This window comes from Mytilus trossulus, chromosome 1 (genome assembly GCF_036588685.1).
Source record: "Mytilus trossulus isolate FHL-02 chromosome 1, PNRI_Mtr1.1.1.hap1, whole genome shotgun sequence".
Lineage (NCBI taxonomy): Eukaryota > Metazoa > Mollusca > Bivalvia > Mytilida > Mytilidae > Mytilus > Mytilus trossulus.
In genome coordinates, this window is record NC_086373.1 from 36,091,660 (window position 1) to 36,114,441 (window position 22,782).

The 22,782-nt window shown below is 33.2% G+C and overlaps 1 protein-coding gene across 1 annotated transcript; it reads right to left on the minus strand.

Annotated features, from left to right (window-relative positions):
- Nucleotides 1-10,262: 10,262 nt before the first annotated feature.
- LOC134714475 (uncharacterized) lies at nucleotides 10,263-14,746 on the minus strand. The gene is made up of 7 exons (XM_063575797.1): nucleotides 14,653-14,746; nucleotides 14,222-14,276; nucleotides 13,905-14,037; nucleotides 13,014-13,085; nucleotides 12,305-12,547; nucleotides 11,070-11,165; nucleotides 10,263-10,270 (listed from the first exon to the last, which is right to left on the minus strand). The coding sequence occupies exons 1-7, from the start codon at nucleotides 14,715-14,717 to the stop codon at nucleotides 10,263-10,265; spliced, it is 672 nt and encodes a 223-aa protein (XP_063431867.1). The 5' UTR covers nucleotides 14,718-14,746.
- Nucleotides 14,747-22,782: the final 8,036 nt, after the last annotated feature.

Consider the following 22,782-nt stretch of genomic DNA (forward strand, 5'->3'; position numbering starts at 1 on the left):
TGTACAATAAATTTGTCAAATTTGATACTACTTGTGAAATTAAGGAATGCATATAATCATTACAGGCCAAAAAGAAACAAATCAAAATGCAGATTGAATATTTTTATAATAAAATTGTGTGTGTATGTTAATGACAGTGTTGGTGGAATGAGTAGCACCAGGACACTAGTCAGAACTTCTGTCTTGGTACCATAGAAAAGGGGCATACACTGAGTAACTATAGTCTGTTCGTCCCGAACGTCCAAAAAGGGTTATCTTAACTTTAGTTGCCTCAACCAAATACTACAAAACTTATACACAAAATAAAAAAGAACATGTGTCATGAGTGCAAATAAGAACACTCCTCAAAAGACTAAATGACACAGAAATTAACAGTTATCAGTCACCCTACGGCCTTCAACAATGAGCAAAGTCCATTCGCATAGTCAGCTGTAAAAAGCACCAAAATGACAATGTAAATCAATTCAAACGAGAAAAGAAGCGAACAAATTATGAAAAAAAAATGAACAAAATGTAACACATAAACAAGCAACAATTCATGAATTAGAGTCTCCTGACTCGAGACAGGTACGTACAAACAGAATGCGGTGGATTAAACATGGTAGCAGGATCCCCACCCTTCATCTTATGTGGCATGAGTACCAAAGAAGAACTCTCCACAAGAGACCAGGTAACTCAGAAATTAACAACTATATTTCACCATACGGCCATCAACAATGAGCAAATAGGTATAGAAGATGTTGTATTGGTGCCAATGAGACAAATCTCTATCAAAATAACATTTAATAAAAGTAAACCATTGTAGGTCAATGTACGGCCTTCAACACGGAGCCTTCGCTCTCACCGAACCACAATCTATAAAGGGCCCCAAAAATTACTAGTATATAACAATTCAATCGTGAAACCAACGGTCTAATCTAAACAACAACAAAAAACGAGAAACGAGAAAAACGTATAAATTACACAAACAAACGATAACTACTGTACATCAGATTCCTGACTTAGGACAGGTGCAAACATTTGCAGCCGGATGAAACAATATCATGAATATTATAAAATCACAACATAGAAAAAAGACGATAACACGAAATTCAAACGAGGAAAGAAATGGACAAATGTATAGGCCACTGACTTACGACACATGCATACTGAATAAGGCGGGGTTGAACATGTAAGCGGGGTCTCTACCATCTCCCTAACCTGGGACAATGGTTATTTCCACATACAAAAAATTGAATTTGAAATTTGGTAGCGTCACTTTTACCGTTCAAGAGTAATCATGTTCCTTTAAAAACATAGAAAATGCTGAATTTGCGTTTTCGTTCTTTTAAATAAGTTTGACTCAATCAAATTTTATAAACCTTATACGTAATTCTTATCACCCCATTATACAGCTCTGTCAAGTTCGATATTGGGTGGTGTTACTGTGCAAGAGTTATTAGATATAATAAGTTGGTACTAGTACTAAGGATACAAATATCAACACGTAGACTAAAAATAAGAAAGATGCTTAATCTATTGTTTCTGTTCTTGTCTCAACCAAATGTTTGAAACTTATACACAATGCTTATGGTCACTGAACAGTCAAACTTACGTGAATCATGTTTCTATATTATGTAGAAGTTTACTTGTGGTTTTTTTCACAAGCATAGGCATATTGTACATTTATTTCAGTAATCGGTTTATTTAATTCCTTTGGATTCTACTTCTATTAGAATTAACTTGCATATTTTTTTTTAGGATTGTGGTGCAGTTTGATAACAGACAGTGGACAGCATAAAAAAGTGTTTCACTAGATTGAGCTCTTTGCCTTAGTGTGCTTTAAAGGTTCTTCGCACTGAGTTCAGTTTATTGATATGCGTATACCTTCATCTGATTTTTAAAATGCTTAAACAGACTATCAATATCAACATGTCCATGAAATGAAATCCAAGGTAAAATGATTGAAACATTTTGAATTATCTATCACAACTGGCAGCACATGGTGCTACTGCAGTATGCAGTTAGTTTTCCTTCCTCTAATTTTTCATGGCAATTAAACGATTTAGTTTTCATTTGATCAAAACATTCTTAATATCAAAAATTGAGAATGGAAAAACAGTAACATGACAAAAAAGCAAAAAGCAGTCAATAGTCACCAATGGATTTTTAAGAAAGTGAGAAAATCCCTCGCCCGACGGCGGACTTCAGATGGCCCCTTAACAAAATGTGTACTAGTTCAAACTTACATACAACCAATCTAACAATTACAAACATACAAGTATATCTATATATTTAATATAGATATAAGAATATGGGATGTGAGTGCAATCAGACGATTCTCCATATACTTAAAACAAATTATACAAGTTGTACAATGAGGGCAAAGGTCAAGATCATATAAAGTTTCTCGTGCTACAAGAATCACCATTTTCTGACAATACATCTTCATGCTACATATTCAGAAGCAAGTCAATTTAGAATTTTACTTCTAGGTCAGGGTAATATACAATTGAACACAATGTATCATGATGACACACCTAAAGTGCATAGGTCATAAAGTCATAGTCTGGTCAGGAGTTCCATGCCAAAAAACAACAACACTAAGCAGTCCTGCACGAAAGTTCATCATCTCATGGCAGAAAAAATGGGTCAGGGACAGAAACAGAAGACGTATCTTTTAACTCAATGGAACAGTACTTGTATTTCAGGTCACTATAAGTGCCTTATATATGGAACATAAACTTTCCTAACAATTCAAAGTTAAAACCGTCTCTCACAAAAGTTTGAGCAGGATTTTTTTGCAACGATTACTTTTAGGGTTTACCATTAATGTCTAACCTTACCATGTGATACATGTAGCACTAAAATGATAAACTGATAGAAACACTTGATGCAGTCATGAAAACAAGACAGAGTAAGAAACAAATGAAAGTAATTATACATACGAACTTTTAATCACAATGCACAAACTAGAAACCGTAGTTTTCATTCATTTTATTCATTTAAAATGTACGCTTTCGTTAAACAATGGAAATTAACGCTGTATATTTATATAAACGATCAATCTTGTAAATACAGAAATAAAATTTTGAAGATGGGGTATGAGTGCCAGTCAGAATGTGTGACCATTATAGTTCAAAGTGTGACCTTCTACACAGAGCTAGGCTCACACTAAATGCAACCTGTAAAGGGCAACACAATGACAATAGGGACAATAGTACCACATCAGCAAAAGACAACCACTGAACAACAGGTTCCATGTGTTCATGCTTATTCTGTATCTATTGTTTGATCATGTATTTTCACCCAACATCAATCAATCTTTACATAATTGCCACTAGTGACCCAACATAAAAAAAGTGCGTCCAATGTTGTTTTTTAAAGTGTTTTACTTTGATACTTAGTAATTAACTAGTATTGCAAAACTATTTCATTAACTGTTGGTCCGTTATTGAATAAGTATCACTGTATTTGAGATTCTAGCAGACAATGGCAATTTCTTGCTTTTTAGTCAACTGACTCTAATCCAGTTCTTTATTGAAATGTTTTAAAGATTTCTGATTTCATGTGTTTATAAAGAAGTACTATTGATATTAATTACGATGTAGCACTACTAGCATCCCGCGGCTTTTTATATCGAGACCCACGGGTGGTAAGGATGGTCCGGGTAAGAATGTGCGTTCGTGGTAGCTGATATTCAACTTTGTTCATATGTTAAAAGTTTCCCGCTTCGTAGCGCATTTATATGAGAGCAAAAGCCTGTGAATACGAGCAAACACCAACCTCAGTCAAGTTTACAGACTGGTTTTTACGGCATGTGTATGTTTACCGCTTGGTTTTGCTTTAAATAGTAAAGTTAGTTTTATAGGAAATGCAGACTAGGATTACTCTGTATAAAAGTCACTTTGATCTACTTGTTTCTTTGGATTCTATTTAAATGGTGTCCACTTTAATCACTATGCATACAAATTAATAAAAAAAAATACTGTTAGTATATCAAAATAATCTGTTAAAGAAGTTATTGGACATAGTTTTTTGTTTGTACAGTTTTAAGTTTGATTTTCAATAATTCAAGTATTTTTAATCTTGACAAAATTGTATTCATTCTTTCACGCAACGTTCTTATTAGTTAGCAATGTGTGACATCGACAAACAAAATAGATTGAATTGCAATTTTCTTATGAAACACAATTAATATAAAATATCAAGATTTTCAAGGTAAAAAACCTTTTTAAAACGCCAATGTATAATTGCACTGGTAATGAACCTAACAAATAAAAAGACAGTAAAGAAATAGAAAAGGGATATTCTTTCTCTTGTTATTTAAATACAAAAGAGATTGAACCCAGATAAACATAAAGTGAAAGGAACTGCACAAGTTTTTCAAAAGATCTAAATAAAACTGTGGATAACCTTAGGCTTCATAGATGACCTTGACTGATTAAAGTGACACAACTGGATACACTCAGCAATTAGACAAGACTATTTATGCATTGATATGTTACATGGAAATTATAGACTTTGTATAGATATGATCTATATATTCTCACCTAACGATATATGGCACTCTCAAATGTAAAGCTGTGTGTCTAGGGGGCTATTCTGCAATTCAGCGTGTCATAATTTGTATGCTAATTTCTATAATAATTGAATGCATTTTGAGAAGATCTTTTGATGATGAAATGTAAAAAGACCGGACGGTAGCTGTCGGCTACCTTCTGCCGTTTTGTTGTTGTTGTTGTTGCAATAGTTGTAGGATATTTATTACAAAGAAATAGTAATTAAATTAGAAGATGACACTACTGATTTCTATTTTACCATCAAAGGTCAATACAGTTCAAATAAGTTCTTCCTGAACATGAAAATTAACTTGCAACTGTTTCTTTTGATTGTTTTGACAGCCAACCACCCGCAAAGACCACCATGCTTTACTTCGTACGCATGTGCATGTTTCACAATATTTTGGGAATCATAAAATGTCGTCTAAAGCAATAAACAGACCTTTTTAGGGACACTAACTAAAATTTTTCACTAAACCCTAATGGATTAACCCTAGTCTTAAAATCCAGGGCACTTTGTAAACTTCTTTTAATTAGGTCTTTCTTTAAGACCCTAAATAATGCATGAATGGTTGTTTTGCATAACGTCTAGTGGAAAATATTTCATATACACATCAAGCTCGAGAACAAATAAATGGGTTTGAAACAAAAAATAAAAGCAACGTTAAGACACCAACCAAATAGTGTTGAGGAAAGTCAATTTGCAGAATTTGGAAATTAACATAAAATCTAAGACACATTTTATTAGGCCATTCATTAGAAGAAGTCCAAAAATGATTGATTTACTGTTATTTTGCATAACGTCCAATAGCAAATATTTCATCTATATGAAAGATTGAAACAAATACAAACGAAGCAATATATCAAATAAGAAAGTTATGAGAAAGTAGTTGGACGCTAATGTAAGGCTGGATTTTGAACTTCAATATGAAGAGAACAGTATATTGATTAGCAGGCCAGCTAAACATGCCAACATGCCTCCCCAAAGATCTAATACAATGGTTCTTAAATGTACCATGAGCTTGGTACTTTATCGCCACGAGGCATATAATTTGGCGTCTTCATTTACACCGAACGTGACCGCGTATTTATACATCAATGGTCCAGTAAAGATTAATTCAATCGTCATATTTCGCTGATCTACGATGGCTATGAGATCTGATAGTAAAGGTCACATGGATGGGGATAAATCATAATACATTCTCTACAACCAAACGTGACGGATGCCTGATCAAAATGTGTCTTCCTTTTGGGTCACAGAAGTTCAGAAGGCATGTAGTGATATATACCATGCTGTAAAGCCACCAGTAGTCCTAGATTACTCGGACGTCCCTCGGCCCCAGCTTGTCCGGCAAAACAGCCGTTGGACGTCAGAGTAATCTCGGACTACGGCCCCAGCTTGTCTGGCAAATCATGCGGTTGTACGTCAGAGTAATCTAGAACTACGGCCCCAGCTTGTCTGGCAAATCATGCGGTTAGACTTCAGAGTAATCTCGGTGACTATATAAGCCACCAGTAACTAAATAACAAACTTTCTTTTACCTTTAGCCAAAGTTACAAAAAAATTGTTCCCATTCAGTTTAAAAAAATTAACATTAGTAACGATTACCTCTTTTGCTTACAGTTTAGTTCTCACTGTCATTTTTATATGTCAACCAGATGCCAAGCACACCTGTGGTATCCTTTATTGCAAGTTCAATGAGCCAAAATCTTATGAAGATATAGATCTCTATATATAGACTGTGTATCTTCATATGTGCTTCGACGAGTAAGCAAGTTACGATAGATCCGAATCTTAATGAGATTGGATTAGTCCGACTATAGTCGATAGCTGATGGGATCAGTCCGACTATAAGGCCGTTAGTTTTCTCGTTTGAATTGTTTTACACTGTCTTATCGGGCCTTTTAAAGCTGACTATGCGGTATGGGATTTGCTCATTGTTGAAGGCCGTACGGTGACCTATAGTTGGTAATGTTTGTGTCATTTTGGTCTTTTGTGGATAGTTGTCTCATTGGCAATCATAATTTTTTTTACCATATCTTCTTTTATATATAGTCGATAGCTGATGGGATTTGTCCGACTATAGTCGATAGCTGATGGGATTTGTCCGACTATAGTCGATAGCTGATTGGATTAGTCCGACTATGCCGTAGTCGATAGCTGATGGGATAAAGACGTGATCAGCATAGTCGCCAAGGTTCTGGTTGTAACGACCATAGTTCTATTCAAGAAATATAGCATGGTTGGAAAATGGATGGCCTGGATTCTTAACGCAATGTGATTATGCTCAGCGGCAAAGAAAACTATTTACAACCTCTGGTGGGCCTGAAGTTAGAGACATTCTATTTATAAATCTTTATAGGTTTACCGGTGCACATAACAGCAGGAATAATGCTTGATGACTTTGGACAAAGATCCACAAAGAAATCTGAAGATCTCAATTTTATTTTTAATATGTTCTATGTGAATGGAATATTAAACAACCGGATGATTTCAGATTAATAAATGCAGTGAAAATAATATTTTGTACATAAAATTTAAATATTTTATTAAAATTGAAGGTGTTAATAAAATGTATTTTATAACACGAAGATTCACAGCTTGTAAATTTCCGTGTCTTGAATTAAAATAGTCAAGCGTGAATTTCAATATTTATTATAATTTATGATATAATCCAAGGTCATATTTTATAGAAATAAACTTGATATATTTAATACTTGTTTACTTTTTGCAGCATCGAAAGTCCTTGGTGTTTAACTTGTCAGGTTAATGTGTATAAATAGCGTTAAGAAGTTCTATATAAACAAAGGCTTATTCAACTTGGAAAAAGCCCATTCTATATAAAATCAAATGCAATTCAAATCCAAATAGTCATTCGAAAATACACGTGATTGTTGCGTAAAAATACTGACCACCAAAGAAACGCAGTTGCAGTAGCAACACTATTGTTTATGTTCAGTGAACCGTAAAGTCACAAAAACATTATTTGGCTATACTTTATGCCTAAGCTTTAAATGAAGGTGACCACATCTTAAGTAGTGTAGTAAATACCTTTACCAAACCAATAACATCAACGCGACAGACTAACGGACGGACACACAGGCCAGAAAACATCATGTACCGGCTTAAAAATCGTAGACGGAACACAAAAATCCGGGAAGAATTGCTTTCAGGAGCATATCATCTTCGCTAGCTAAAAGTTAGTGAAGATGGGAGAATATTGGATAAGTTTGAGCCTGAACCGTGATTTATGGCATTATATATAATACCATGAACAATTTTGTTCGTTTTAGATATTTGTTTGATCATTTTATACGTTTATTTTCTTGAACCAAGATCATGATCTTATCTTGTACTCGTGAAATATAGTTCTGTTAGCTCAGTCTGAAATGTTACCCTCGATTACAGACTCAGAACAACGGTTTATTCCACACTGTCGATCACAATAGGCATTATTACAGCCGTTAACTAAGGAATTATGATATCTTGCTATATACCGTTTGATACGGTGTTTTTGTCCGCTTTTTCTTTTAGTCCGATAATTTTGCTTTTTGTCCGTTGCTTATTGTCCGTTTCGCTTGTTTTTGTCCGATAATTTTGCTTTTTGTCCGTTGCTTTTTGCCCGTTTTGCTTTTTGCCCGATAATTTTGCTTTTTGTTCAACACTTTTGCTCTTTGTCCGTTGCTTTTTGTCCGTTTTGCCTTTTTAGCTACCCTGGACAAGAGGGCTAAGTGAGCTTTTCTCAAGACGCCGTCGTCGTTAATTTAAAAAAAATCTGAAACTAATGACAAATGTAAACCAAATATGACAAAAATCATCCTAAGGGTATCTAGTTTCAAAAAATTATCAGATGACCCGCACAATTATCAAGATGGCCGCCATGTCTAAAAAGAGAACATTGTGGTAAAATATCTAGATGTTTAAATGGATCCCGCGAACAGTCTGACTTGGTCCACTAAGGTAGCAAATTGTCTATGTGACCATCGCTGACAGCTTTTGGTACACACAAGATATATTTTGTCGTTTTCCATAACCAGCAAGAAATCATGTACATTGTATAAGCACATTTTCAGTAGCCAATCAAATGATATGTCTTCAATCTAGCAGCAACTCCATACCCCAATCCCAAAAAACGACAGTAAAAACGTCACCAAATTTATAATGTTTGTTGGGGAATATATTGTCACATGTATTTTTCGTATCGACCTCATGCAAAGGCTTCAATTGATATAACTTTATTGTCAATAAGCCAATAGTAGCGTACCTATTCATTTGACTAGTAGTTTCAATTGTGTCTAATATTCTGAAAATAACAATGCAATTTCACTTTTCTAAAAATTATCGAGCAATATCACTTTTATATCTGCTCATTTCAGTCTTACTTTAAAAATATAGTTGAATTCAGGATTCTTTCTAGAGAATCAATTTAAAATTAGTTAGAATATACACAATACTGATACAGATGTATATATCGTATGTGCATTGCCTATTTTACATTTCTGTTCTTTTGATGCAGGTGATTTGTTAAAGAAAATGGAAACTCCATGGTGCTCCCGATGTCCCATGCGTTCATGCATTGGATTCGGCAGTTTATAAGTTGTATTCACACACCAAGGACTATTAAAGTAGTCGAAATTGCTGCTGTTTTGCTGAGACCTCATAGCTCATGCCGGTGTGCTTGAAGTTGAAATACGTGTTAGTTGGATTGGTGTATTTTACGGTAAACTTCATGAGTTGGGAGTTAAAATGTTAAAAATCCGATTTGGTTGCAACTGAGTCCATACCACATCACACATGTTTCCGTTCTGAATACTGGTAATGACTATCATTTGTTCAGTCCAAAATTGTCCGCAGTGAAAGAGGGTCTTCATAAATACTGTGAAACTGTTTACTCGCGTAGTGGTATTAACCATATGTGGATTCTTAAAAATTCTAAAGAACTTCTATAGACAATTTCAAATCTCTGTCTCTTTCTGAAATAAGTTCCATCAAAACTTTAGATTTTTCAACCCTGTATACCACCATTCCCCATGTAAAATTGAAAAATCGCCTAAAAGAAATTATCCACAATGCCTTTCAACATAAAAATGGTAGCATACGCTATAAATTTATTACTTTGGGATTTCATAAAGTATATTTCGTTAATAGTGACAAACAAAAAGTTAAATCATGCTACACAGAAGAACAAGTGGTCAGTATGCTGGAGTTTCTTATCGACAACATATTTGTTGAGTTTGGAGGTAGACTTTTCCAACAAATTGTCGGCATTCCTATGGGAACAAACTGTGCGCCTCTTCTTGCCGACCTCTTCTTATTTTCATATGATTCGGAGTTCCTCCAGACACTTGTCAAAAACAAGAGGATGAAAGAAGCCAGATTATTTAATTTCACTTTCAGATATATTGATGATGTTCTTTCCATAAACAATCCGAACTTTTCTGATTGGGTTCCATTAATATATCCCCCAGAACTAGAGATTAAAGAAACAACAGACACGGCTTCCTCCGCCTCATTTTTAGACTTATATCTCGAATTTGACTTACACAGTCATCTTAGTACCAGAATCTATGACAAACGAGACGATTTTAATTTTAACACAATAATCAAATGTATTACAATAATAACTGAATACAACTACAACATTTAAGCAACTTGGAACACAATTTATTAACATTAAAAAAGAAAAAAAGGCTGTATCGCATCTTCTGATATAATGTACTTCACTTGCCTACAAAGTCAAAAAAGAAAATTATAGTTTGTAATCACGAAAAGCTCAAACAACCAAATTCACGAAAAATAATTATTGCTCCAAGAACGAAAACTATTTCGATATGTGTGCTTTAGAAATAGTAATAATATTGTAAAGATTGCTTTGATTCGTTGACTGTAATAAAGAAAATGTCTTCTTCCCAGACTTGAATTAGATTCCAAGATATGACCTTTGATTTTTAACTCCTATTGATACCAATTAAAGTTAACTTTTCCATTTAGTTACATACAGTCCATGTGTCTCAAAGTATTTGACATCGGACCTACTTTAACATGGAGTTTCATACGAACAACTAGTTTCAGATATTTTCATCGAAATATCAACATAGTTGTAAAAATCATGTAATAATATCTGTATCTATTAAATTTTTAGCAGGACATGCTTAACCCTCCGGAGTAAACGAGATCACCACGCTTTATTGTGAGGTTTGTGTTGCTTGAAGTCTTTGGTTTTCTATGTTATGATTTGTGTCCTGTTGTTTGTCGTTTGATCGTTTTGGCTTCGAGTTCTGATTTATCTACCACTTTGGTATCTTTCGCCTGTCTTTTATACTATTTGAGGAATAGTATTCACATGTTTTATGTTTCGATGGTAAGCAATCTCCATGGTTGTTCGTCCAAAATTATACTAATAAAAAACTGATATTACCAGTTAGTGTAGATTCTAACTTATTTTTTCTGTTATACTTTTATATGCTAGATGCATGAAATAATAAAGATACTATTCGGATAATGCATATGAAATCATCATAACTTACGAAAATAGTTCTGTAGAGATCTAACATCTCTATCCACTTGTTCAAGCGACAACATCTCCTCAGCCATATCATTCTTTATAATACCTAATTCTTTGTCTGCATTAAAATGAAATACAAAAAAATATATTTTAAGATGTATAATACCGAAAAAATAATTCAAATACGAAAGAGAAAGAGTGATGGATTGCGAAATTCAGACAATAAGGATAGAACGCAAAACAAATATATCTAGTGATGCGGGGATTTCATACTACGTCATTTAATCGAACACATATCTGGTGACATGGGCATTTCAAACTACGGCTTTTGAAAGAACGTAAACCGAATCAAAATATCTAGTGATACGGGTATTTATACTACGATATCTAAAAGAACGCAAAGCGAATCAAAAATATCTGCGATACAGGCATTTCAAACTACCGCATTTGATAGAACGATTAATGTGTTCCAAACATCTGACAATACGGGCATTTCAAACTATGGCATTTCATAGAACGCAAAACGAATCCCACTTATCTGGTGATACAGGCATTTCAAAGTACAGCATTTGACAGAACGCAAAATGTCCCCCAAATATGATGATACCCGTGAGGTATTTCAAACTTAGGTATTTCATAAAAGGAAAAAAGATTCCCAAAAATTTGATGTTACGGGCTTTTCAAACTACGGAATTTGATAGAACGTAGTACAAGTCACAAATATATAGTGATACGGGAATTTCACAAATTACGTCATTAGATAGAACGCAAATACGAATCGCAAATATCAGCTGGGTGATATGGGCATTTCAAACTACGGCATTTGACATGTCGCAAAACGAGACCAAAATATTGTGTGATACGGGCATTTCAAACTACGGCATTTGTAAGAGCGCAATACAAGTCTAAAATATCTGTTGATACGGGAATTTTAAACTATGGTATTTGATTGAACGCAAAACGAATCCCATATATTTGGTGATACGGGCTTTTCAAACTACGGCATTTGACACAACGCAATATGAGTCCCAAATATCTGGTGATACGGGCATTTTAAACTACGACATTAGATAGATCGCAATATGCGTCCCGAATATCTGGTGATACGGCATTTCAAACTATTACATTTGATAGAAAATTGAGCGGACCAAACTGTTTGACATTTTGTTAATTTATTCTATGATTCTTTTGTTTTTGGTACCTTATATATTTGAGTATTTATAAAACCTCTTTTTTTAAATTAGTAAGTGCTATTACCTACAAATCCTTTAGCCATAGTGAGAAGAACTTTAGTGTGTGAAGTTTTCTGTCCTTTTAAATACTCAATATCAAATCGGCTGATGCAGTCAAATTCTTTATTCCAGTTGTGTTTCATTGACTGGTAATCTTGTCTCATGCGGACACAATTATCTGGTTTTGAAATCATGGATTCTGCTCTTTTATATTTTTTATGTACATCTTTGGACTGAATTTCAATGGTAGAAAATAGGTTTGCGACGTCTGAAATAAATAAGAAAGGAAAACTATCATATAAAAAAATCACACCATTTTCTGTCGAGATTGAAAATTATGATTCTGTAATTTTTGTCAAACGAAATCACGCAGGTAAACCATGATCTCATTAAACTTAATATTTTCTTTCATGTTCTACTATTCGTATTACTGGGTGCTTAGGTGAACATAAAACACGTGGATGTTGAATAATACGAAATTAAACAACACAGAATAATGATAGCTGTGGTTTAAGGAAAGCTCAAACAACCCGATCTGCTGGTTATCAACTTACACTGTAATATCGACCGCTGAACGTTCGACTCGCTATCAAACAGAAAAATTAAATTCGAATTAATTTTTCACAATGCAGTCACATCAAATACGACAATTTCATTGATTGAAAGCACTTTTCTATATTCTAATTGAAGATTAATCTGATTTATCGGAGGACTACCAGATTTAATTTATATACCTTTTTTGAAATGTGAAATATGCATGACTCTGGCTTCTCCTATTCTGTACTGGTCAAGAATATTTTCGACTTCTGAAAAATTAAAGATAAATCGAAACTTAGCAACTTGACATATTTCATAAAAATTACATGCTAGAAAATACGATTCTAATTGCTAGGATATCATGAAAAAATCAAGAGCCATTAAGGATAAATCAAAACTTAGCAATTTGAAATATTTCATAAAAATTACATGCTAAAAAATACGATTCAAATTGCTAGGATATCATGAAAAAAATTAAAGAGCCAATCTATCAATTCCTTTATTATCTAAGTTATTTTTTCGGGTTAAAATTGAACATCGGCGCATGTATATACTTTTACAAACTTGATTTAATGGTAGATTGGTATCTTTAGTGAACCACAAAGGCCTTTAAGAAGTTATAATTGTTACTATTTCGGCCGATATGCAATGTTCTAAAATAGAGAACATAAATATATAATCTCATTTGGTAAGAAATTCCTATTTTACCAAAGGCCTTCAAGAAAATGTTCTGCTCCATCACCCCTTTGATTTATTTCGCAAAAGTATCTTAGTTACATAATTTCGAAGGAAATCCATCTAAGAGAAAGAGTAATTAGAATATAATATAATTTTCACGCATAGTTTTCAATGTAATGGAATTTGATGCGACTGTCATACAAGTGAGAGGTTTAGCTAGCTATAAAACTAGCCAGTTTCAATCCACAATTTTCTTCGTTAGAAAATGCCTGAACCAAATCAGGAATATGACAGTTGTAATCAAATCGTTTAATGTGTTGTAGCTTTTTAGTTTGCCATTTGATTAGGGACTTTTTGTTTTGAATTTTTCTCGAAGTTCAGTTTTTTTGTGATTTTACTTTTTATTATACCTTTCTCTGAAGACCTCTGCAGAACCAACTGGTATAGAATAAACAGGAACACCACAAAAATAACAAAATTTTGAACATGAACTGCTGAAATATTTGTCCATGTCCATATGAAATAGTCTGTAACTCTTTGAAACTGAAAGAACAATATTAATCATTTTAAAAGATACGTGCATCTGTATACTTACGCTTATTGGAATTTGATACCGATATTTCCGTAATTTTCCCTGTGCAAGGATGATTTCGTATGATTAAGTTTTATATATAAATGTGGAGTTATTTAAAGTAACACATAATCACAAAGAAAGAAAGGTACTTACCTCGCTGGATATTAACTCAAAGTTCACTAGCTTTGATACATTTGTGAAATCAATTCTACAAGAAAAGAATCAACAATTAATTCGGTAATAATAAAGAACAAAGTAAGTTTATTATTTCAAAATGTTCTAGTTTATGACATAAGATATTAAGCAGAAGTTAGACTATATGCAAAGTAAAAAAAAACTACAAAAAAATTGTAAATGTATTTACACTTTATTGTAGTAATTTATTAGTGGTGGCCTCATGTGCAAGCGCGCACGAAAAGGATTAAGTAATTAAAAAAAACAATGGAAACAAATCTCCAAAATGTGACCATATATCAATCAATAGACCAGCAGATTGTCTAATCACTACTTTGCTTTTAAGGATTTGTCTGGATATGCCAATTAACTATATACAGCAAATCAAAGCAACACTCTAAGAAACATACCTTAAATCATGAGAATTACAAGTCAAAATGATGATTGCATTCAACAACAAAAGTACGCCTTCCATGGTGGTAGCGATCAGTCGTAACTATGAAGCGCTGAACACAGGGTAACGTCACAAAGCTTTGGAACTTTTCCCGGCGAACGACGTTTCTAACGTTGAGTGCAAAGAAAAAGATATACAATCTTTATATTGCTGTATTTCACAGTAATAATACAAAAAAAAAAGCCATTTCAAAGTGTACAGGTAAAAGGGGGAATGACTACTTCGGCATGAAAGGAACCATTTAGAAATTTTTATCGGTTCCAGTTTTTTGCTTTGTAGTGAGAGATTTCCTATAGGAGTGATGAAAAAATTAATCGATCTTGGCGCATAATCTTTATCGTCTGCGCTCTAAATATATCAATTTGATTTGATGTTTTTATCCAAGAAGCTTTATTTAGCTTTATATACAAAAGACGACATATATCAAATACCAAACAGGCAAACACTATCTAAAATCGATGCCAGAAAATCAAAAACCCTTTGTAAAAAGGCTCTTATAACTGTTTCTGATTTGTTTTCCTTTTATATAAGCTACGAAAAGCATTGCTTGTATCTTTTTTTGTTGTTGTGTTGTTACACGAATCACGAATGTTTCAGATAAAGGGAATAGTCGATCGATCGCAAACATTCTTTGCCACTTCACATTCTGTATGAGCCTGTTCCAAGTCAGTAGTTCAGTGGCTGTCGTATGTTGATGTAAGTCATTTTTTGGTGTTTTGTTTGTTTATCGTTTTATAAAAGATAAGGCATTTGTTTTGTTTAGATTGAATTCTTTAACATTGTGTTACGTTTAGGCCTTTTTCAGCACACTATATTGTACTGGCTTTGCTCTTAGTTTTAGGTCGTGTGGTGTTCATGAGTTGATGTAGAAACCACGTCATTTGTCTCATTGATGATTATACCACACTTTTTTATTTTTATATCAGAATGTTTATGGCAATTTCTATTAGTGTTAGTTTGAAACCAAACTTTTAAATTTTTTGTAACAGAGACACACTTTATCTTGTTGGCCTTCTCTGGAATATGATTTAATTTTAAAGGTTAAAAAAGGTACTAAAATAACTCAATATAGTTGCCATATTCCTTATTGTTACATATTTAACATGAACTACCAAGATCAGTTGATTTTAATGAGATTTCGGATTACTTTTAACAAGCGTCGATTTCGAAAAGGAAGTATACATTCAAACTCAATCCTTCTAGTGTGTTACATAATCAGACGCTGTCATTTTGTATTTAAAGGTGATTTACCGGGAATAATTTTAACATACACATTTCTTAAAAAAATCTACCAGCTAGAATGTGACACTCGAAAGTCAGGTTTGAATGACAGACCCCCAACAGGCAATTAGTAACGGATATGCACTTGTGTACGGTTGGGTATGGGAAATTATATTTAAAAAAGAAATTTGATATATAATATTTAGCATTTATTATGTAATACTTGATTTGTATATCTATTTCAGGTTGCTTAATAACTCGATACCATTGTCAGCTTTCCACGGAAGAACCAGTTGCTAGACAGTGAAGCTTGTACATGTTACACATTTGAGTACAGACAGTTCATCTGATTTTTATATTTCATTCTTATGTTGTACTGATTCGTGTAAACGTAGGGTTGGCGCTTTCAAATTTGTTTTACTCCTCTACATTCTGTATATGCCTGTCCAAAGTGGAAGCATGTCGTTGGTTCATGCCTTTCATATTTGTCATATCTGTTGTGAATTAGGCCGTTAGTTTTCTTGTTTGATTTAAAAAAAAAAAATTGTTCATGTCCTGGCCTTTTAAAAGAGATAGTCTACTAGTATATAGTATGTTGTTTTGCAAGTATTGAAGGTCGTCTGGTTGCATATAATAGCTTGCATCCACTTCTTGTGAAGTTAGGTGTATAATTATCTCATTGTCAATCTTACAAATATACTTGTCTTTATACATTTGTGACATCTCTGCGATTGTTATGGTTAATACTATTGGAAATCTGAAAGAATATAGAAAATGTACACTGTATATTAGTATACATTTTTAAGGAACCATCTAAAGTACACCTCAAAGTGCGGGATTTTCTAGTTGTGTTAAAGACCCATTGGTGGACTTCGGTAGTTTTCTACTCTTTGGTCGGGTTGTTGTTTCTATGACACATTCCCTGTTGACATTCTCAAATTTGTTAATTATCAAATCACTTCAATACTTTGGAGAGCATTCGACTACTCACAGTTAACTAAGAACATCTATGATAAAGTGATTATAGATACCAGGCATACAATGTTATACGCCGGAAGCATATGTAGTTGTTCTTATATGGAAAACAGCGCTTTGTCTATATAAGACCAACTACACAGGCTCAAATCTTTTGGGTTTTTGTCACAATAGTACTTCTCCGCTGTATAAGTCTTTCATAATATGTAAATAGCTTGTTAGCCTCTATACCTTTGAATGTATAAAATGCAACCTGTCAAATAGAAAAAAACCTAAGAATGTATCACCTTCCTATACATTTATATGCTACTAAAAGGTCAAATTACATTACTATAACGGGTGATGATGTAACCAGACTATTATACTATTTTAAAGACAACTATGACACGTTAAACTTTATGAACTGAAATCGAAAACTTAATCATTCATCTTTATTTCTGTTTTTAAAGGCTTTTTAAGCCTTTTAACGAGATGCACATTCGTATAGAATAAGTTTCATAATCGGTTTAAAGTCTTCTTAAATGTGGAATGGAGCACTCTATGTGGAATTTATGTTACACGAGATATATTACATAATGGAAGGAACCCACGCACATATTTGTACTTTTATTGCAAATTTAATGTGCAGATCTAGCACAACAGGGAAATGAACTTTGCTTTTTTAACATAGTATTTCAGGTTGGCATAAACATGATATTGTGGATATTTAAGAAACAATATTTTATTTCTAGTTATACAGCTACTTGATATTCAGACATGTTAACCCTGAAATAAATAACGCTATATCAATGGGACTTAAAAACACATTACATAAATTAATAATTAAATGCACGTTTTATTCTTAAATTTTAACATATCCAATCACAAAAAGGTTAGTGCAATAAACTAATTTTAGAATTCAACGTTTAGGGTGAACAAGTTAAGCAACTAAAATACTACATTCAGTAAAATTGAGAATAGAAATGGGAAATGTGGCAAAGAGACAGCAACCCGACCAAAGATTTAATAAAGGTCGTTTTATAGAATCATTTTTTGTTTGTTTGCTGTCTTCTCTGTTTAGTTTGTTCCAGACTATCCTATGTATTATATATTCAGTTGTTAGATATTTAATGAGTGAAGAAGATACAAGTTGGCAACGAAAAAAGTAACACAAGTACAAAAGGTAACACTATTGCCAAACTTATAAACAACACTCTGTAACCGTTGCTTTCAACATTGGTTGAATATATTTGCATTTTCAATGATGCCATTTTTAAAAACACTTGGTTTCTTCAAGGTTTTTTCTCTCCAGAAAATACCATTAAACCAGACATGTCAATGGACTTTACGGTCAATGTCCAGGGGAAGACAAAAAGTTATTTATCCTTATTTCAAGATTAACTCAATAGTATGTTAGCCCGACCTTTGTAGACATTCATCTTGTAAAACACTTCACAGTTTACTAAAGATATCTTTCGTTTGGATATAATGTCTTTAAACATAGAAATTGAAAACAGCCCATTAAAGATTAAGACGATTTAGTCGTTATAATATAACAATTGTTATAATAATCATTTATTTTACTGAAATATCTTATTTATACAACACTGTTTCACTTCTTAGTGGTACACATAATGAAGTTATATATACCGAAGAGGACGCAAGATTACGTATGCCTGTTCATTTTAGACTGCTTATTTATCGTTACCAAAGGGGAAATTCTCTCGATATAAATTGCCGCTGAAAATCCCTTTGTATATAATGTCTGTTTACTATGATGCGTAAGAGGACTCAATCTTTTTGGCTATCTATAATGATGTCCAAAGGGAATCCCGTTTTTATTATAGGAATAGTTATCAAAGGTACCAGGATTATAATTAGATACGCCAGACGCGCGTTTCGTCTACACAAATCTCATCAGTGACGCTCAGATCAAAATAGTTATAAAGCCAAACAAGTACAAAGTTGAAGAGCTTTTAGCACCCAAAATTCCAAAGAAGTTGTGCCAAATACGGCCAAGGTAATATATGCCTGGAATTAGAAAATACTTAGAACATCTCTTAACGAAACGCTTGTATTTACTGATACCCCAGGGGAATTTTCGTTTATTTTATTTTTCAAAAACACATCCAGACCGCAACACTGTTCTCGGTAGCACGTTCACAGAACTGACTTTTATTACATAAATTAAATACGAAAGCAAAAGTTGTCCTTTTCTTAAATATTGGGTATTCAGCATGTTTTACAAGGAGAACGTTTACAAAATTAAAAAGAGCTTGTTAAAAATAGACTCAAGATACCAAGAGGACATTCAAAGCTAATAAGTCAAAGACTAACGGACTATGCCATCACACAAAGCTTAAGACGAAGAAAAGACAAGCTAGTCTGAACACTACATAAATTTTCATAGATTAAGAACATGAACTCCATCGAAAAATGTGATCCCTTTTAAAAAAAGTTCAGTAGCACTTATCTGTAATTTATGATGTATACATTTATATCTTGTTTTTATTTCGGTTACGGCCAAATGTTTTATGTCCTTTGATGATAAAGAATTTTGAGGTCGTTATACTCATTTGTATAAGGAAATATGATGGACATAGCCCTCTGGTGAAAACTTTGGTCATCTACGGTATGATGTTCGATGTCCTATATTATGTTAATTGAGATACGACAAATTTACACTTATTGGTCTATTGAAGGATTTCTATTCATAATTGGCTTCAGATCTTTGAAACAAAATGTCTGTATCGGTACTTGCATTTGATTTCATTTAAAAAATATAATAAAGTTATCTGGTAAGCAACAAAGAACCGACAAGTCTTTCCACTGATTTTTCAGTTTGTTCTCATATTTTTTTATGTTTAGTCCAGTTATTGTTCCTGGTTGGCATATGCTTACTGTTTTAAGTTCATTGCTTCTGAAATCTGTGGATTTGTTTCGCGTTTTGATTTCCTGCGCCTTATAAGTTTACTAAACGATATGGGTATTGCTAATTGTTGGTGGTGCTTGTAGGGTAACAAGTAGTTGTTTATATCCTTATTCATTGAGCTTTGATGATAATTGTCTCATCATTGGCATTTTGATACTATCTCTTAATTCTATATCAAAGGATTTTTTTAAATAGTTAGTTCGGTAGCGCCTATATCTGTTATTTTTATGTCAAATTTTGTTATCTTGTTTCTAAATAGATTAAGGCATATGTGTACTTTAATGAAAAAGGAATGTGGGGTCATTAGACTCATTTGTATCAGGAATCATGATGGACATAGCCCTCTGGCGAAAAAGGGAGGTTGTCTGGTCATCTACGGTATGGTGTCCTTTATGGTATTTACCAGCAGAACTTATTACCAAATCGTGACTTTGAACTTGAGGTTGAATAAAGTTATATATTTTGTTTGTAAGCAGGTTCAAAGTTTCATTAACTGTGTTCAATATAAAGAAACTAATCTAAATTTCTGTATACTGCCGACATTTACCAGAAAAGAACTTTCTTTGAACAAACCAAATGTAAACGGTTATGTATACTTGTTTTTTACAAGATTTAGAAATTTCAGTTTTACAAAAGAAACTAAAAACCTACTGTTTATTTTTTAGGGACTATGATTTGTTCCTTTGACACCATCTTACTGTGTTTAAATATCACAACTCGCTCGCTATGCCTGTGACAGTAGTGACGTTTTAGATTTCAATGAACTTAATATTAAGAATTAATTGATGCAAGCTATACTTTATTGTAGTTTTAACATGGGTAGGCATTATATATTCGTGATTATTTTTCCAGCCAGCCAGCATCAACGGTTGTCGTATCTAGGACAAATATATCAATTTCCAATTGCAACACATTTACATTCAAAATAAATGAATTAGTAACAACATGTGCATCATTTAAGAGTTTAGAAGTGTTTAATTTCATGAAATATATTTTAAAAATACATGCCAATTTGATGAAATTCATTATTCTGCAGTACTCTTTATACGGATGTGCAAACACATTTTATTGGATTTAGAGCATGGGTTTATTCACAAAGCGAAAGAAGCTCGTCATATTAGAATTCTTAAGTCAGGGATTTCGTTACCACACATTACCTAAAATCAAGATACAATCCAGGTAAACCTATCGATACTTGTAATAATTTTATGTTAAAAAGGTTACCAAAGAGGAGCGAAATATACCAGAGGGACAGTCAAACTCTCAGATAGAAAATAATCTCGCAATGCAATTAATGGCTAAAAATTTAAGACAAACAGACAAATAATAGTACAAAAGACACAACATTGAACACCACAGAATAAACAACACGAACCACACCAAAAACTGGGGTGATCTCAGGTGCTCCGGAAGGGTAAGCAAATCCTGCTCCACGTGTGGCACCCGTCGTGTTGCTCATGTAATTACCAAATCAACATTGTAAATAGATCTGTATACATATTGTTTTTATTGGTATTAATATTGATTTTGTTAACAGTAAATTTATAACAAACACGACATTATTGTTATATACATATACACATTCATGGTTCTAAGTCTGAACATACCTGTATTTTGGCATTTAAAAGTGTTTCTCTCTGACTATTAAATGTCGTCTTTACACTAAATCCATTGAAGGTTGGATAGATGTTTTAGTCTTTAAGTTACATGATTTTTGATTTGATGTTATTGGCATTCGTCAAGCACTCTCAGATCTGTACTTTGTGTCTTTTTCGTTGTTTGGATGTAAAAATACCTTGCCACGTCCGGCTTGTGTTTTCGTTAGATGTTTTCTGCTTTATATCGATCTGATAAGTTCAGCCCTCGACCGATTTTTATAATCTGTTTTTATGTTGAACTGTTACGCCACTATCCCAGGTTAGGGAAAGAGTTTGGCGCCCGGTGAGAACGTTTTTTTTAACCATACCACATTCTGTGTGTGCCTTTTCCAAGTAAGAAATGTTATTCAGTTGATGTCGTTTAATTGTTGCTGTAACATTAAAATTGAGAATGGAAACCAGGAATATGCAAAAAAACCAACAACTCAACCAAAAAGCAGATAATATATATTTGTTAGTCGTTCATGGTTTTGCACACAAACCAGGCTGTTATTTTGCTCGTTTGAGTTATCATTTCGATGCATTTTAAAGCTGACTATGCAGTATCAGTTTTGCTCATTACTGAAGGATTCTGATGAGTCTAGTACCATTTCAACTGATTTTTATTGATTTTTTTGTTGATGTAGGGCTACCTTTTGTGATTCGAAAGATTGAGCGATTATAAATATGTTTACCTCCATCATAATCTTTATCGATTTATTATTGACGTAGGAAAAGTAAAATCACAAAAATACTGAACTCAGAGGAAAATCCAATCGGAAAGTCCACAACTACATGGCAAAATAAAATAATAAACACATCAAAAACGAATGGACAAGAACTGTCATATTACTGACTTGGCACAGGCATTGAGTTCCAAGATCTTTTAGAGTGTTTTTATTCGTGTAACATTCCAATGCAGACAAATTTACACCAAAGATGAACGTGACAAAGGTCTAACCAAAAGGGAAACACTGAACTTAAAAGCGACCACAGGACTGGCAAGCTTCTCTGCCAACCCCTTAGTTCGTTTTCTGAAGGTTGATAGCACATGCCACATGAACTGCATGAACATTGAAAGTGACATTACCAACTCAACTTTAGCGACTACATGACGTTCTATCATACAAAATTCAACATTTCCTACATAAGATAAAATACTGGACCTAGTCTGAAATAGTGACAGTTGTTATCCGTTCGTTTGATGTTTTTGAGCTTTTGATGTTGCCATTTTACTATGGACTTTCTGTATAAAATTCATCTTTAAAATATGCATATCTAAAAATCTAAATACAAGTAAAATAAAAATCTTATGTTGTGTTTTAAAAGTCTGTTTGTCTGT

Excerpts from the sequence above, each read along its gene's own strand:
- LOC134714475 (XM_063575797.1), bottom strand. The coding sequence starts at position 14,717 with ATGGAAGGCGTACTTTTGTTGTTGAATGCAATCATCATTTTGACTTGT. Across the intron at positions 12,548-13,013 it reads TATTTCACATTTCAAAAAAG|ACGTCGCAAACCTATTTTCT; the intron begins GTATATAAATTA and ends TATTTATTTCAG. Across the intron at positions 11,166-12,304 it reads TATGGCTAAAGGATTTGTAG|ACAAAGAATTAGGTATTATA; the intron begins GTAATAGCACTT and ends ATTTTAATGCAG.